The sequence below is a fragment of the Tamandua tetradactyla genome, chromosome 1, assembly GCF_023851605.1.
Source record: "Tamandua tetradactyla isolate mTamTet1 chromosome 1, mTamTet1.pri, whole genome shotgun sequence".
Taxonomy (NCBI): domain Eukaryota; kingdom Metazoa; phylum Chordata; class Mammalia; order Pilosa; family Myrmecophagidae; genus Tamandua; species Tamandua tetradactyla.
In genome coordinates, this window is record NC_135327.1 from 40,253,220 (window position 1) to 40,268,812 (window position 15,593).

Consider the following 15,593-nt stretch of genomic DNA (forward strand, 5'->3'; position numbering starts at 1 on the left):
CTCATGATTTCGCCACTAGGCCTAACTTCCCATGCCTTGCAGCTCTCCCCGGCTGCTGTACCATCTGCTTTCTTGTTCTGTAGCTCCCACTTCTTAAGTTCCAGATCTTTTCCTGGCCTTCTTTGCTCTTGGTTTCTGCCCTCAGATTGCTGGAGCACATCTTTAGCTTCCTAAAAACTATGGTGCTTGGGAGACAAAATTCAAGATCCATTGGTGGGACTGGCTTTAGGGCACTTCTTGGGGAGACTGGGCACAGATCTGGCATTTGTATAGTGGACCCAAATCCTTTTTAGGAAGTCTGTCAGTGTTTTTGAGAATTAAGTTATTCTATCTTCTACACAAGGGACCGTGACAGGCAGAACAATGGTGTTCAAGCATGTCTGCATCCTAGTCACCAGAACCTGTGATGATGTTAATTTAAATGGCAAGAGGAATTTTGCAGATGTGTGTAAATTAAGGAGATTGAGATAGGGAGGGTATCCTGGATTATCCAGGTGGGCCCAATCTAATCACAAAGGAGGATTAGCATCAGAGAGAGCCTGGAAGATGCTTTGTTTCTGGCCTTGAAGAATGGAAGGGTGCCCTGAGCCAAGGAATGCAGGTAAGCTTTAGAAGCTGACAAAGGCAAGGAGCTGGATTTCCCCCAAGAGCCTGTAGGAGGAATGTAGCCCTGTCAACAGCCTGATTTAAACACAGGAAGATCCATTTTCTGACTTCCAGAACTGTAAGATAATAAACATGTGGGTTTTTTTTTTTTTTTGAGGGGGTGGGGCATGGTCCAGGAATTGAACCCGGGTCTCCCACATGGAAGGTGAGCATTCTACCACTGAACCACCCAATTATGTGGTTTTGAAACACTAAGTTTGCAGTAATTTGTTAGAGCAGCAATAGGAAACTAAAACAGGGATGATGATGGCACTCTAAGAACATGGGAGGAGTAGGAGGCTGAAATTCCTCAATGTGATTTGGAGAATCTCACCAACTCATATATTTTCTGATCTTCACTATCACTCTGCTTTCTATAGCACAAGCTGAACTTGAATTTGGAGCTGCATCAGGACTCCTTGCTTGGGGTGTGGTTGAATAGTCCAGTGGAGTCTGCAGGAATCAAGTGTTCTGGTCCATCCATGTCATTCTGTCACCCAAGCCTCTCATTTTCAGCCCCGTTCCTCACCCCTGCCTTTAGCAATTCTTCCAGTCTTCAGCCTTTTCTGGATACATGTGAAGAATTCACACACCTTTCACTAATCTCTCTCCTCAGAAAAGCACTTGGGTTTCAGCTTTGTCATCTGTGCTAAGCCAGTGTAAACTTCTCCATCTTTTTCTTGATTCTAAGCATGTTTAAAGTGCTTATCTTCTGATATCTTCTCTCCCAGTTTTATTGTCTTTGTGGATTTCCTTTTTATTTCTTTATTGTCATTTCAGTGGGTTTCTCCAGCTGCGATAGAAGATAAACATGGGAAGAGAAACCCTCCTTGTTTCCCCAGATGCCCTCTGGGGCTCCAATGTTAAATGCAGGAGGGACTGTGTGTTCCTCGCTTCACATAAAGAAATGGCTACCCCAGTTCTGCAAGTAAATTCATTACCCTCCTCACTGCATGAGACATGACATCTAGGAGTGAAAGTCTCCCCTGGCTACATGGGATATGACTCCCAGGGATGAGCCTGGCCCTGGCACCATGGGATCAACGATGCCTTCCTAATCAAAAGTGGAAAAATAATTGTAATAAATAAGGCATCAGTGACTGAGAGAGTTCAAATAGAGTCCAGAGGCTATGCTGGAGGCTACTCTTATGCAAGCTTCACCTAGATATTGCCATGTATCATGGTTTGCCAAACCCCAACCAAAACCATTCCTGCCAACCCTAAGGAACACCTAGGGCTTTATCTGAGATTCTACAAAGGTTCCATGCACTGTGATTACTTTCCAGAAACCTACAACCTCCAGATGGTTTCCTAGGCCAGAAAAGTCCTGAAACCAAGAGGGGCCAGTCTCTCCAGAACATCAACCAGGTCCATTTCCTAACCCTTCCAAAATGAAAAAGTTAGAATGGGTATAGCCCAAATAGCCCTAAAAGATTGGGAGGAAGATCAAAGGAGAAGGTAGAGTTATAACAGAGAAGACAGAATTTAACAAATGAATATGACTGCTGAATTACTATACTGATACTTCTTTTAGTCTCCAGTGTTTTGTGTCTTGGAGAGCCGAAGGAAAAACTTAAAACTGTGGAAATGTAACCCATACCAAACTCTGAAATACGTTCTATAACTAATTGTTGCTATGTGCTTTGAAATTTATTGCTTTTTGTATGTATGTTATTTTTCACAACAACAAAAAGAAATGGTTACCCTTTTTTAAATACTGGAGAGAAAACTGCTACCCTTTGCTGCCTCCTTTACTCACTCTCTCCCATGACACAAGGAGTGACCTATCTGATCAGAGTGTCCTAGTTAGGGTTTCCCAGAAGCAACCCTTGAGCTAAGGATGTGAATGTAAGTAATTTATTTGGGGAGTCACACCTGAAAGCCTGCATGGGGAGTGGAGAAGTGAGACAGGGAAGGGAAAGAGCCAATACAGAATGTTTTAAGGAGTAGGACTTCCCAATGGGGGCCTCTGCGAGGCTATAGACTATACCTCAGAGCTTTCCCACTTGAAGGGACAAGGAGCAGGGGTATAGATTCTACAGTGCTGCCATCTCCCCAAACAGTCTGACCTGCCTGCATGCACAGCATCAGAGAAAGACCGAGAGGCACCTGCAGTCCTTGCCTTCAGAGTGCTTAGGAATGATGAGTACCAAAGGAACATGGATAGAGCATATGCTAAAGTGAGATTCAGGAAATGGACCCTGTGCCTGCAGAGGACCAGCTCTTCTCAGTGGGCATCCTGCTCACAGACTGCATGCTTCCTACTCTCCTCCACATCATTAGCCCAATGGGGCAGACCTAACCCTGGGGGTGAAAACTGCATTTAATTAAATAGGGATGAAGACTTACAGGTCCAAATGGTATTACAGGTCTGAGTTTTGTTCTCTAGTTCAGCTTTAGCCATAATAAAGTTTTTATTTGTATTCCTAGCTGACTCCTATGTAGACTTCTTAATTGGGTCAGAATCTGGCAAGGTGACAGGTGCAATTATCGGCTTCTCTCTCAGAACTCTAATGGCTGGGATGATACTAATTTAGTGAATTTGTTCTAGAAGTTCCATGGCTCTGACTAAACCACAGTTCCCTGTCCCCTCCTCAAGGGTCCTCTCGACTTTTCAGGCCAGCTCACAGTGATGTGGTCAACCTAGTTCGAAGAGGCTCTAAGGTATCAACTGAAGGTTCAGAGCTGCCCTCATCACTAGAGGAGAGTAATGCCAGATCATGCCAATTCTCCACTAAAAACTTCAAATGCATCCTCTGTTTCTTAAGAAAAGTTGAAAATCCTGAACAGGGTCCACAAAGCTCTGCTACTCTCTGCCTGAATCACTGGGTATTCTAGTTTGCTAGCTGTCAGAATGCAATATACCAGAAACGGAATGGCTTTTAAAAAGGGGGATTTAATAAGTTGCTAGTTTACAGTTCTAAGGCCAAGAAAATGTCCCAACTAAAACAAGTCTATAGAAATGCCCAATCTAAGGCATAAGAGAAAGATACCTTGGTTCAAGAAGGCTGATGAAGTTCAGGGTTTCTCTCTCAAGTGAGAAGACACATGGCAAACGCAGTCACAGTTTCCCTCTTGGCTGGAAGGGTAAGCAAGGCGTCATCTGCTAGCTTTCTCTCCTGGCCTCCTGCTTCATGAAGCTCCCTGGGAGGCATTTTCCTTCTTCATCTCCAAAGGTTGCTGGCTAGGGGGCTCTCTGCTTCTCATGGCTATGTCATTCTTCTCTGGCTCTCTCTGAGTCTCTTTTTCATTCTCCAAAATGTTTCCTCTTTTATAGGACTCCAGAAACTTATCAAGACCCACCCAAATGGGTGGAGACATGACATCACCTAATCCAGTTTAACAACCACTCCTGATTAAATCACATCTCCAGGGAGACGATCTAATCATAGTTTCAAACATACAATATTGAATAGGGATTATTCTGCCTTTATGAAATGGAATTTTGTTCAAAACATGACTTTTCTAGGAGACATACATCCTTTCAAACCAGCACACTGGGTTTCTGGCAAAAAATGGATGGCACCCTCCAATGGAGCCAGCAGAGTAAGTTTAATAAAGAACGACATCCAAAAGAACAGCAGGGTTCAGGGAAAGAATAGGGAAGCACCATCCTCCACCCCAGGGCTAGCGCCACTTGACTCTCACTCTGTAATAGGAGGGGGCAGTTACTGGAATCTAAAATGCATGTTAATGATATAAGATACATACATAAATATATGAGCATGTATATTATATATATATATAATCAGAGAAAACTCTCAGGAATGCTTGCCCCTCAAAAATGGTCTTCTCTTTGGGCAAAGGGAAGGAGAGAAAAAACCATACTGACCCAATTGTAGTAACTTATTGATGTTGAACTGTAACTTTTAGGTACAAGCTGTGCAGGGGATACAGAATAAAGGATTAGTCCCAGTGGATAAAATAATCAGGGGAGACTGTGGAACAGTTCCTAAAGAAGGTGGTAGATATGAACTAGTAGAGAGGCAAAAGGAGTCTGGAGGAGGACGGGGCACACAAAAGCTCCCAAGAGGAAAGAGTAACTGTGTAGGATTCCAGAGGGTTGTGCAAAGGCCCTGATCCAACCTTACCTCCACTTCATTAGCATAGCCACTTTGAACTGCTGATGAAAGGTCCTCTGTCAAGGCTTCTTCCACAGTTTTTCCCTACAAATGACAATGATGAGACAAGGAAATTAATCAGTGCTACAGTGGTTCTAGAGCCCAGACTCTGGAGCCTGGGGTTCAAATCCTGACTCTACTGCTTACTGGAGGTGTACCCTAGGAAAGTTGTGTGGCCTCAGTTTCCTTATCTGTAAAAAAGGGGCTAATAACAACGTCTGCTTCATAAATTTGTTTTGAGGATTTAATAACGATAGATACATAGGTAGGTAGGTAGGTAGAGTTAGAGAGTGAGGGACACAGGCGCGGGTGGAGGGGGGAGAGACAGCGAGAGAGGTGGTTAGTACCGTGCTGGCAACACCTAAGTTCTATGTAGTATTAGTTATAATCCACTACTCATATTCTTCAGTGTAACTTTAAAGTTGCACTTAGTTTTTTTTTTTTTAACAGCTCTATTGAAGTACAATCAAACATAAAATAAACCACATATATTTAAAGCATATATTTTCAAAAGTTTTGACTTATATATGCACTCATAAAAATATCACCACAATCAAGATAATGAACATATTCAGCATTATCCAAAGTTTCTATGTTTCTGTATGTCCCTCCCTCTCAACCTTTGCCATCCCACCAACCACAGGCAAACACTGATCTGCCTTTTGTGACTATACATTAGTTTTTATTTTCTGGAATTTTATATAAATGAAATCATGCAGTATGTACTCTTTCTGTCTGGTTTATTTCATGCAGCATAATTACATTGAAATTCATGTGGTTGCATATATCAATAGTTCATTCTTTCTTATTGCTGGATAGTATTCCATTGTATGAATGTCCCATACTTTCTCCACATTCTCACCAACATTTGGAATGCTCAATCTTTTTAAATTTTTGCTATCCTGATAGATGTGTGCTTGTATCTGATTGTGCTTTTTTTTTTTCAAAGAGAGAAAGAGTTCATTACTACACGTGTAATAGGAGAACAGACAGCCTGACGGCCCAAAATCTGTTTCCTTGAGTTTAGTGGGCTCAAGGTTTTTAAGGATTTTAGCAAGGGGAGATAAGGTCATTTCAGATATTAAGTTCAAAGCAAAATAAAGGAGACAAGTGTTATTATTATCATTTCAATAGAGGAACATAAGTCATTAGTTGAAAGGAGGGGAGGCAGAGCTATGAGTTCAGTATCAAAAGTGTAAACCAAAAGGAATAAGTAGTTAATGGCTGATCTCATTAGCATTAAGACCTTTACTTTACAGGAGAATGACCAATTTTTACAATCACAAAGGCACAGGGTAAGAGCCTTTTACACTCATTTCAGGTATCAAGGCAGCTGGACTACAATTCAGAGATCTCAGGTATTTCCCTGTCTACTCCAAAATTCCAGAAAGCAAAAAAGGAATTTTATATGAATCATTAATTAAAATCATCCCTCAAATCCCAATTTCTCAGTTATAATTCCTCCTTGTCTTTTGACCATTCCCCAATCTTGGGGGATATCGGGATGACAGTTGCTCTGGCTACCTTCCTCAGCGGTCTGTTTTCCAATACTGGTCTTGTGAAAGAGTCTAGGAGAGAAAAATTGGTTAGAGGGTGCTATTTTTATTTTCTTATGCTGTACCCATGGTTTTACTCTCATCAGTTTGACAGAGGAGTGAGTTGTTAATAAGATTTAAGGGGCAAAAGGATGAACTGATGAAACTAGTTGTTATTCTTGGAGAGTCCAGGATCTCTGGGTTTCAGAGCTTCTCTGGCATTGGCTCAATCTGGAGGTTAAGCCTCTTAATAAGTAAAATTTTATAGAGCACAAGATATCTTTCAGGGTTTCCAGGAACACAGGAACCCAGTTAGTTGGGGTTTGCCATGTTGTGGCAATTTACAATATTTAGCTGAAACTTGCGTCAGAGTAATCTCCAGAATGACCTCTTGACTCAATCTGAAATCTCTTGGCATCTCCACTCTATTTCTTTTCCTCCTTTTCATCATTTTATCCATGATGTCAGGACCAGGCTCATCCTTGGAACTTATGTCTCACAGTGCCAGTTGTGTCCCACAATGCCAGGGACAGTTGTGTCCCATGATGTCAGGGCTAGTTATGTTTCATGCTGCCAATGCCAGGCTTATACCCCTGGAAATTATGTCCCACATTGGGGGGAAGCTCAGAGTTTGGTTTAGGGAGAGACCACATTTGAGCAACAGCAGAGATTTTCTGGAGATGGCTCTTAGGCACTAATCCTAAGTAGGTTCAGTTTACTATCACAGAAGTAAGTTTCATAAGGGCAAGCCTCAAAATTGAGGTCTTGGCTTATTAAATTGGGAGCCCCTCTTGCTTAAGAAAAGTGTCAGGAATTTCCCAGGTGGGTGATTGTGGTTTAAATTTGCATTTCCATAATGACTAATGAGGTTAAGCATCATTTCATGTCATCTATCTTCTTTTGTAAACTCTATCAAATCTTTTGCCCATGTTTTGTTAGATTGCTTATTTCTTATTATTGTACTTTGCAAGATTTTATTTTAGTATATTCTGGAAACAATTATCTCTCATACCTCCAATACAATTTTATCAGATATATGATTTGCAAATATTTTCTCCTAATTTGCGGGCTGTCTTTTCATTCTCTTAATGACATCTTTCAAAAAAAATTTTTAATTTTGATGAAGTCTAACATCTATTTGGCTTTTTCTGTATTGTACTTTTGCTGCTGTATCTAAGAAATCTTAGGTCATGAAGGTTTTCTCCTTTGTTATATTTTCTTCTACAAATTGTAAAGTTTTAGATTTTATATTTAGGTCTGTGATCCATTTGGAGTTAATTTGTATACATAATATGAGGTATGCATTGAACTCTTTTTAAATTTTTGCATGTGGATATCTAAACAGCAGCATTTGTTGAAAAGACTAAACTTTATCCACTGCATTGCCATGTGCCCTTGTAAAAAAAAAATGAATCAGTTGTCTATAAATGTTGAATATATTTCTGGATCTTCAGTTCAGTTCCATTAATGTATTTGTTGACTATGACACCATTTACTGTTAATTACTAGAACTTTATAATGTCTTAAAATCAGTTAGCACTTGTCCTCCAAATTCGTTCTTTTTAAGAGATGTTATGGTTATTCTAGGTCCTTTCCATTATCATATGAGCTTTGGAATCAGTTTTTTCATTCCTACAAAAATTACTGCTGGGGGCACTGTGAAAGTGGCTCAGTGGCAGAATTCTCACCTGCCATGCCAGGTTTGATTCCTGGTGTCTGCCCAAGTGAAAAAAAATCCTGCTGGAATTTTTATTGGGATTGCATTGAATCTATAAAACAATTTGGGGAGAACTGACATCTTAACAATATTGAGTCTTCCAAGCCATGAACAGGGTATATATCTCCCTTTATTCCGGTACTGTTCTAGTTTGTTAGCTGCCAGAATGCAATATACCAGAAACGGAATGGCTTTTTAAAAAGGGAATTTAATAAGTTGCCAGTTTACAGTTCTAAGGCTGAGAAAATATCCCAATTAAAACAAGTCTATAGACATGTCCAATTTAAGGCATCCGGGGAAAGATACCTTGGTTCAAGAAGGCCAACAACATTTAACGTTTCTCTTTCAGCTGGAAGGGCACACGGGGAACATGGCGGCGTCTGCTGGCTTTCACCTGGCTCTACTAAAAAGGGACTCTCTCCAAAATGTTTCTTCTTTTAAAGGATTCCAGTAAGCAACACCACCTTCAGTGGGTGGAGACACATCTCCATGGAAACCATCCAATCAAAAGTTACCACCCACAATTGGGTGGGTCACATCTTCATGGAAACAATCAAAAGGCTCCCACCCAGCAATATTGAATGAGGATCAAAGGCCATGGCTTTTCTGGGGTCCACCACAGATTCAGACCGGTGCAGGTATTCTTTATCTCAGAAATGCTTTGTAGTTTTCAGTGTACAGGTTGTGAACAACTTTTTCAGATTTATCTCTAAGTATTTCTTATATTTATACAATTGTATGTATTTCAATTTCTGATTGTTCATTACCATTATATAAAAAATTTATTTTGTAGAGTAATTTTGCATATACTTAACTGTGCCATATTTACTTACTAGTTCTAGTAGGTTTTTTGTAGATTTCATCAGATCTACAATAATGTTGTCTGTGAAGAAAATAATTTTAATTTTTCCTGTCCAATCTAGGTATCTTTTATTTCTTTTTCTTGCCTTTTTAAACTGGCTCAAATTTTGAACAGCAATGGTAAGAACAGGCATCCTTATCTTGTTCTTAAATCCTAAGGGAAAGCATTCTGCCTTTTGCCCTTAACTATGATGTGAGCTGTAGGTTTTTACAGAAAATCTCCATAAAATTGAAGACATCTTCTTCTATTTTTCAAGTTTTCTAGGAGTTTTTTATGAAGAATGGCTGTTGAATTTTCAAAAAATTTTTCTGCATCTATGAGCTAAACATATGGTTTTTCTTTTTTAGTTTGTTAATATAGTGAATTATATTGATGGATATTCAAATGTTAACTGACCTTGTATTCTCAGGATGAACCCCAATGTTCATGACAGATATTGGTTTGTAGTTTTATTTTTTTATAACATCTTTTGTGGTGAGGGAACATACTTTAGATACTTAAATCCTTCTGAATTCATTGATACTTGTTTTATAGTTCAGAATATGGCTTATTTTGGTAAGTGTTCCATGTGCACTTGAGAAGAATGGGTATTCTGTGGCAGTTGGCTGGAGTGTTCTATATCTATCATTTATGTCAAGTTGGTTAATAGTGTTCTTAAAATATTCTATATCCTTATCGATTTTCTGTTTACTTGTTCTATCAATTATTAAGAGAGGGATATTGAAATCTTTGAATATAATTTTGATTAGTCTATTTCTCCTTGTAGTTCTATCAGTTTTTGCTTCAGGTATTTTGAAGTTTTCCCATAGGGGCATAAATATTTCAGCATGTTAGTCCTGTTGACCTTATTTATCACTGCTTCTTACTTATTACTATTCTTGTCATATATTTTATTTTTACATAGGTTACAAATGTCACACAATGTTGTTTTACTTTGTTTAAACAGCTAAATATCTCTTAAAGTAATTTAATAGGAACAAAATTTTATGTATTTACCCATTTTCTTGCCATTTCCAGTGTTCCTCATTCCTTTGCATAGATCCAGATTTCCTTCTGGTATCATTGTCCTTTGGCCTGAAGAACTTCCTTAAACATTTCTTGTAGTGTGGATTTTCTGGTGATAAATTCTTTCAGCTTTTAGCAAAGCTGAAAGATGCAAAAGTCTTTATTTTACCTTTATTTTTGCAAAATACTCACTGGGTATAAAATTCTAAGTTTTCAGGTTATTTTCTTCCAGTTCTTTAAGGACACGAATGACTCCACTGTTGCCCTGTTTGCACTGTTTCCAACAAGACATTTGCTGTTATCCTTAATGTGTTCCTCTTTCCATAGTTTGTCTTTCTCCTCCGGCTGCTTGTAAGATTTTCTCTTTATCACAGGTTTTCCACTGTTTGATTAAAATGGGCCTTGGTATAGTTTTCTTCAAGTTTCTTGTGTTTGGGTTTGTGGAGCCTCTTGTATCTGTGGGTTTATTTTTCATCAAACCTGGAAATTTTTCAGTCATTATTTCTTCAAATATTTTTTTCTGTCTCAAGCTCTCTGTCCTCTTCTTTGTAGACTCCAGTTACACATATATTAGGTGCTTGAAGTTGCCCTACGGTTCATTATACTGTTTTTTTGTAACTGATTTCTCTCTGTTTCAATTCACTAATCTTTTCTTACGCAATGTCTAATCTGTCCTTAATGCTGTGTAACGTATTTTTCATCTCATGCATTGTAGTTCGTAGCTCTAGAAGTTTGATTTGAATTCATTTTTGTAACTTCTATGGCTCTCCTTAGCTTTGGAACATATGGGACATAGTTAAACATTTTAGTGTTCTTGTCCATTAATTTAACATCTGGCACAAATCTGGGTTGGTTTCAGCTGAATGATTTATCTTCATTCTATGGGTCATATATTCCTGGTTTTTTGAATGCCCAGTAATTTTTCACTGGATTCCAAATACTGTGATGTTTACCTATTTGGGAGCTAGATAATTGTGTATCCCTATAAATATTATCAAGCTTTGTTCTGGGACTCAGTTAAGTTATTTAGGAATAGTTGTTCCTTTCAGTTCTTGCTTTAAAAAAAGATTTGTTAGATGGGACTGAAGGAGTGCTCTATCTAGAGCTAATTATTCTTAACTACTGAGGTAAGACTCTTCTGTGTACTCTTCCAGTGCCTTATGAATCATGAGGTATTCCAGTCTGCCTGGTGGGGATAGGCTTGGTCTTACATGAGCACTGGGCATTGCTCACTCTAATCCTTTTGGGTGGTTCTTTTCTTAGCTTGACCACCAGTATGTATACATGCACTAATCAGTACTCAGCTGAATACACACGAGTAAGCCTCTGCTGATCTGTTCTGATTGAGCAGCTCTCTTCTCTCTGGTACTCTGTCTGTCCAACTACAGAGGCTTTAGTCTCCCTGGACTTACTGATTTGTCTCCTATATTCAGAGAGCCCAGTGGGCCCCTACTGGTTTCTCCCTCCCTATGCTGCAGCCTGTAAACTCTCTCAAGGCAGTCAGCTGGACAATCATAGGACTTACCTGGTTTGTTTCCCATCTTTCAGGCATCACTGTCCTTTGATGCCTGATGTTCCACATCTTGAAAACCACTGTTTCATACATTTTATAACTTCACCTAAGCTAGAAGTGGGAGTCCCCTGCACTAAGCCTTTTTAAAAATCAACTACATTCATCAGCTTCATTTTCCTTAATCTAATTCATCTAATTAGACTCCTCAATCTAATCTAATCTAATCCATCTAATAGGCTTTAAGATGTTCAGTGACCCACAGTCCCCTACTCTGGAGTGTTTTCCATTCTCCTTTGCACATACTGAACTAGGAACTTCCCCTCTTCTAGCCATGCTTCAACCTTCTTGAAGGCTGGTTCTGTGTTTTGGTCTCGTGGGTACCCCCAGTACCCAGCAATGCCTGGCTATTGTGAGCACCTCATCTCCATGCAGAGAACATATCAGCACTTGAAATTTGATCCCAGCCAGCTACAGATTTGTCAGAGTCCCCAGATATAAGGGTCACTTTTTTGTCTGGGGGATCTGAATGCATTTTTCCATAGAGACAATGTAAAAATCATCTCCTCCCTTCCCTTCTTAATATTGTCTTTTCATGAGTTGATGGACAAAGGGAACATTGTTTTGTGTGGGACAGAAAAGGGAAAAAAGGAGAGGATGGGGCTGGAATCCAACCTAATAGCCCAACATCAGCCCCTGTCCTGGAAGAATGGGTTCTAAATCCCATGGGATGGAGGAGTCAGTAGGACCAGAGGCAGGCAAAATTGTGTGTGTAGCATGCCTTGAGATTCTGGCCATATACAATGCTGATTTAGAACTAGGCTGGCAAAATTAACATAGGAGTGATCTTCCCACTCTTGCCCCAGACCCACCTTATTCCTGAGAACATGAGGGACATACCCTGAGGGACTGCAGGAGAATGTGAGGACCCGGAGCCCAGGAAATACAGGTGCTTGTATGATTGTGAGCTCACTGGTGCTCAGAGGTTGGCAGAGACAGAGTGATGGCAGGACTCCTGGGCCCATTTCCTCGAATCCTATTTAACCTATTGTGTGGCTGGTTCTAGACCCCTTTGGAATGGTTAGGGCAGCACTATCAAAGCATACAGCACTCTAAGCACTGTGCCAGCAGCAGGTAGGTGCAGGGAGGACTCCTATAAGTTTAGGCAAGGATGGCAGCAAGTGAGGGTTGGGAGTTTTCATAGATTGCAGGGGTCCAAAGGAAACAGGAAGGAACTACTGCCTCATTTGGGGATGTGGATGGGGTGTCAGTCTTCTAATTGGCTTAAAAATGAGCAGCTTTCTCTAAACCAGGGAATGGATGAGGAGGAAGGTAGCAAAGGGATGAGATTCCATTCTGACTTGCATTCTTGAATCTACCAGTGAGGCTTCAATTTCTCTGGTTATAAACAGGAGGTCTGTTTCCTGCTGGGTCTCTCTAAACTTGGTGCTGGAGAGGCTTTTCCTGCATCAGACAGGAGAACTTCCCAGCAATGACCTCGGCACCAAGGAAATGACATCAAAAAATCACCTACCTGGTGTGGGTAGGTGATTCCCTTTACCTGGATGCTTTCCTTGGCTTCTGGGAAATCAGGTTCCTGTAGCTCCTCAACAGTCTTGGAACCCTGGCTGCTAGTCTTGAGTGTTGCATCTTGAGAAGAAGAATGGAACAAGGACAGAAAATAGGTGATAAATGTCTGCACAGCAACAGGAAACTGGAAAGCATGACGACGTGTTTTCACATAACAGAGGGCAGGACCGTGAGGTGGGAGAGCAGGGTCTTCGCAGCCCATTCTGAGACTGACCCTGATGGAGGGTTTCAGGACAAGAGTCTCGAACTCTCTGGGCCCAGTTGCCTTAACTACCTAATGGAGATAAAATTCTACCTGCCTCCTGGGGGTGGGGGGACCCAGGAAGACAAGACAATGCTGGTGATGGGTGAAACCCTGAGCCAAGCATAAAGGAGGCCCTGAACTTCAGCAATTACTACACAACATGTTAATTTCATAGTGGCCCCCTCTGAAGTTTACCAACAACTGATTACAAACGTCAAGGATGGCAGAATTCAAAAAGACTTTACGATAGTGTGAAAAAAAGATGGCAGTTAGCTATGTCCAAATGCCAAGGATTGTATTAGTAAGAGGGCAGCTTTCTCCCTGTCTGAAAATATTGTGAACATGTAGCCTGACAGTAGCCACTATTTTTCCCTTTCTATTTTTTAATCAAGAAGAACTGGAGCTGAGCTTTATTGTTTCAATATGTTCTGAAAAATCAATAATCAGGGTGGTCTTACAGATTTTAAACTTCACTAACAATTACAGTAGAAAAGAAATATTTCTCATTGTCAAGAAGGGCCTTTCCTCCTACCTCTCCCTCTTTCCTTTTTCTTGTGCAGAACCTTCCATGCCTAAGAAGGGTGACTGGGAGAGGCATCGTACAGGAATGCCTGTTCTCTCCTGTCACCATCCTTCTTTCTGCTCACCCAGTCCCTGTTCATATGGGGTTCCTGAGCCATGACATCTGCACTGCCCCTGATCTGAAGGGAGGCTCCAGAGATGGCGGTGTGGGCATAGGATGGGTTCTCTGCCCTCTTGTTTTTAACCATCACATTGAACACCAAAGGGCAAGGTGGCCTGCTCCCTTCTGTTTCCTCCTCTCCCACTTGGACCCAAAAGCAATGGCCCTGAAGATACCGCTCAGTCCTATGTCCTATACCTGCTTCTGACAGAGACATGGGCACATGAAATAGAATGAAATTCTAAGTGAAACCCAGATGTCCAAGAAGCAGTCAAATTCATAGCTGGAGAGGTATGTGATGTTCAATGAGAGAGAATCGTATTGAGCATACAGGAAACCCCTAGGACAGGAAGAGAAGATATTGCAAGAAAAGAGGAGCAAACGTCTCAGATTCTCTCTTTTAAAAAAAAGATGCTTCGGGGAGAATAAAATGTGTTGAGTCTCTGGTCCCTGAATATGTCCTACATCTTGCAAGGTTTTCCAGGTAGTCAGTATGATGTTGCCTGTGTTCTCATGACTTTTTAGGCTAATTTACTCTGTTTTGAAATATGTCAGGCACGGTAAAGTGCACAGTGCAATGAATTTCTACATATGTCCATCCCAGTGTAACATCACCTAGCTATATAACATTTTAGGAAGGTTCCCTTGTGCACTGTCCAGTCAATTTCCTGCTCAAAGACTTCTGCTATCATTGATCAGTTTTCCTCAGTAGCAGGCTTTCAAATGAAAAAAACATGCTTATATCAATAACTGTCTGTTCTTAAGTGGCATTTATAAAAAAGTATTTTTCTATTTTAAGTTTTAAATGTGAAGAACTACAGAAAACATGACTAAAAGAAAACCAGACCTTCACTCTGCATGTATTTCCTTTATAATTAGGATAAAGTTACTAAAAAGTAAAAAATCTTAAAAATGGATTAGATATAATGAACTAATAATCCTGGTGACTTAACTGTTTGACAGTCTAATGTCCATGAGGCAATTATCAACTACAATTACTAATTGTCTTGGCTAAACAATCCTGGGGTTGATTATCTGACAGCTGCCACACAAGTCTCCAGAGATGGCTGCATTTCAGAACTGGGCGCTGTAATGCCGTGCCGCTCTTCCCACAGTCTCTGGGGTCTTATGAGATTAAATGAGTTAATGGTCATGAAGTGCCCTGAGACCCTCAAGTGTGGGGCGCTATTCCAGGGGAAAGTCAAGGCAGTGGTATTATGTAACACATAACTAAAAACACTACAGAGACTGTAAAACTGAATTGTTATTTTACCGCTTACGCCACCTGAGTAGCTTTGAAGTCACGACCTAGCGGCTTATTCCAGTAGGAGTGAGGGCCCAATTTTCTAGGACTTTCTCTCTCAGTGAGGCTTCTTATCTGGGATGGATTTACCATGAAGCTACTCAAGCTGGAAGTTCAGGGCGCACCTTCCCCCACCCCCACCCCAGCCAGGCCCCTTCCTAGGTGCTGCATGTAATACTGCATTAATAATTTTGCATTCCTTTTCTTTAAAGAGAGTCCCCAAATTGCATAGACTTTAGTTCCCACAGGCCTGGACCTGATCTGCTATTTGTCTAATAAGAGTAATACATAGGAAAAGCAAAATAATACATTTTGAATGCTTTAGGAATAAATAATAACAAATGATCTCAAGTGTTTACATTTCTTTTAAATATTGATC

The 15,593-nt window shown here is 40.4% G+C and overlaps 1 protein-coding gene across 9 annotated transcripts in view; it reads right to left on the reverse strand.

Moving 5' to 3' along the window:
• Positions 1 to 15,593, reverse strand: part of CFAP61 (cilia and flagella associated protein 61) — a 355,256-nt gene that overhangs the window by 258,529 nt on the left and 81,134 nt on the right. For 7 of the 9 annotated variants that reach the window (XR_013157060.1, XM_077114804.1, XM_077114806.1 and 4 more), the window contains 2 exons: positions 12,930 to 13,045; positions 4,737 to 4,811 (listed from right to left, as the gene is read on the reverse strand). Coding sequence is in view for 8 of the 9 variants with exons in the window: in XM_077114804.1 (XP_076970919.1) it covers positions 4,737 to 4,811; positions 12,930 to 13,045 (191 nt within the window). In the remaining variant the exon portion in view is untranslated. The remainder of the gene's footprint in view (positions 1 to 4,736; positions 4,812 to 12,929; positions 13,046 to 15,593) is intronic. The other 2 variants (XM_077114796.1, XM_077114791.1) reach the window with 1 other exon arrangement.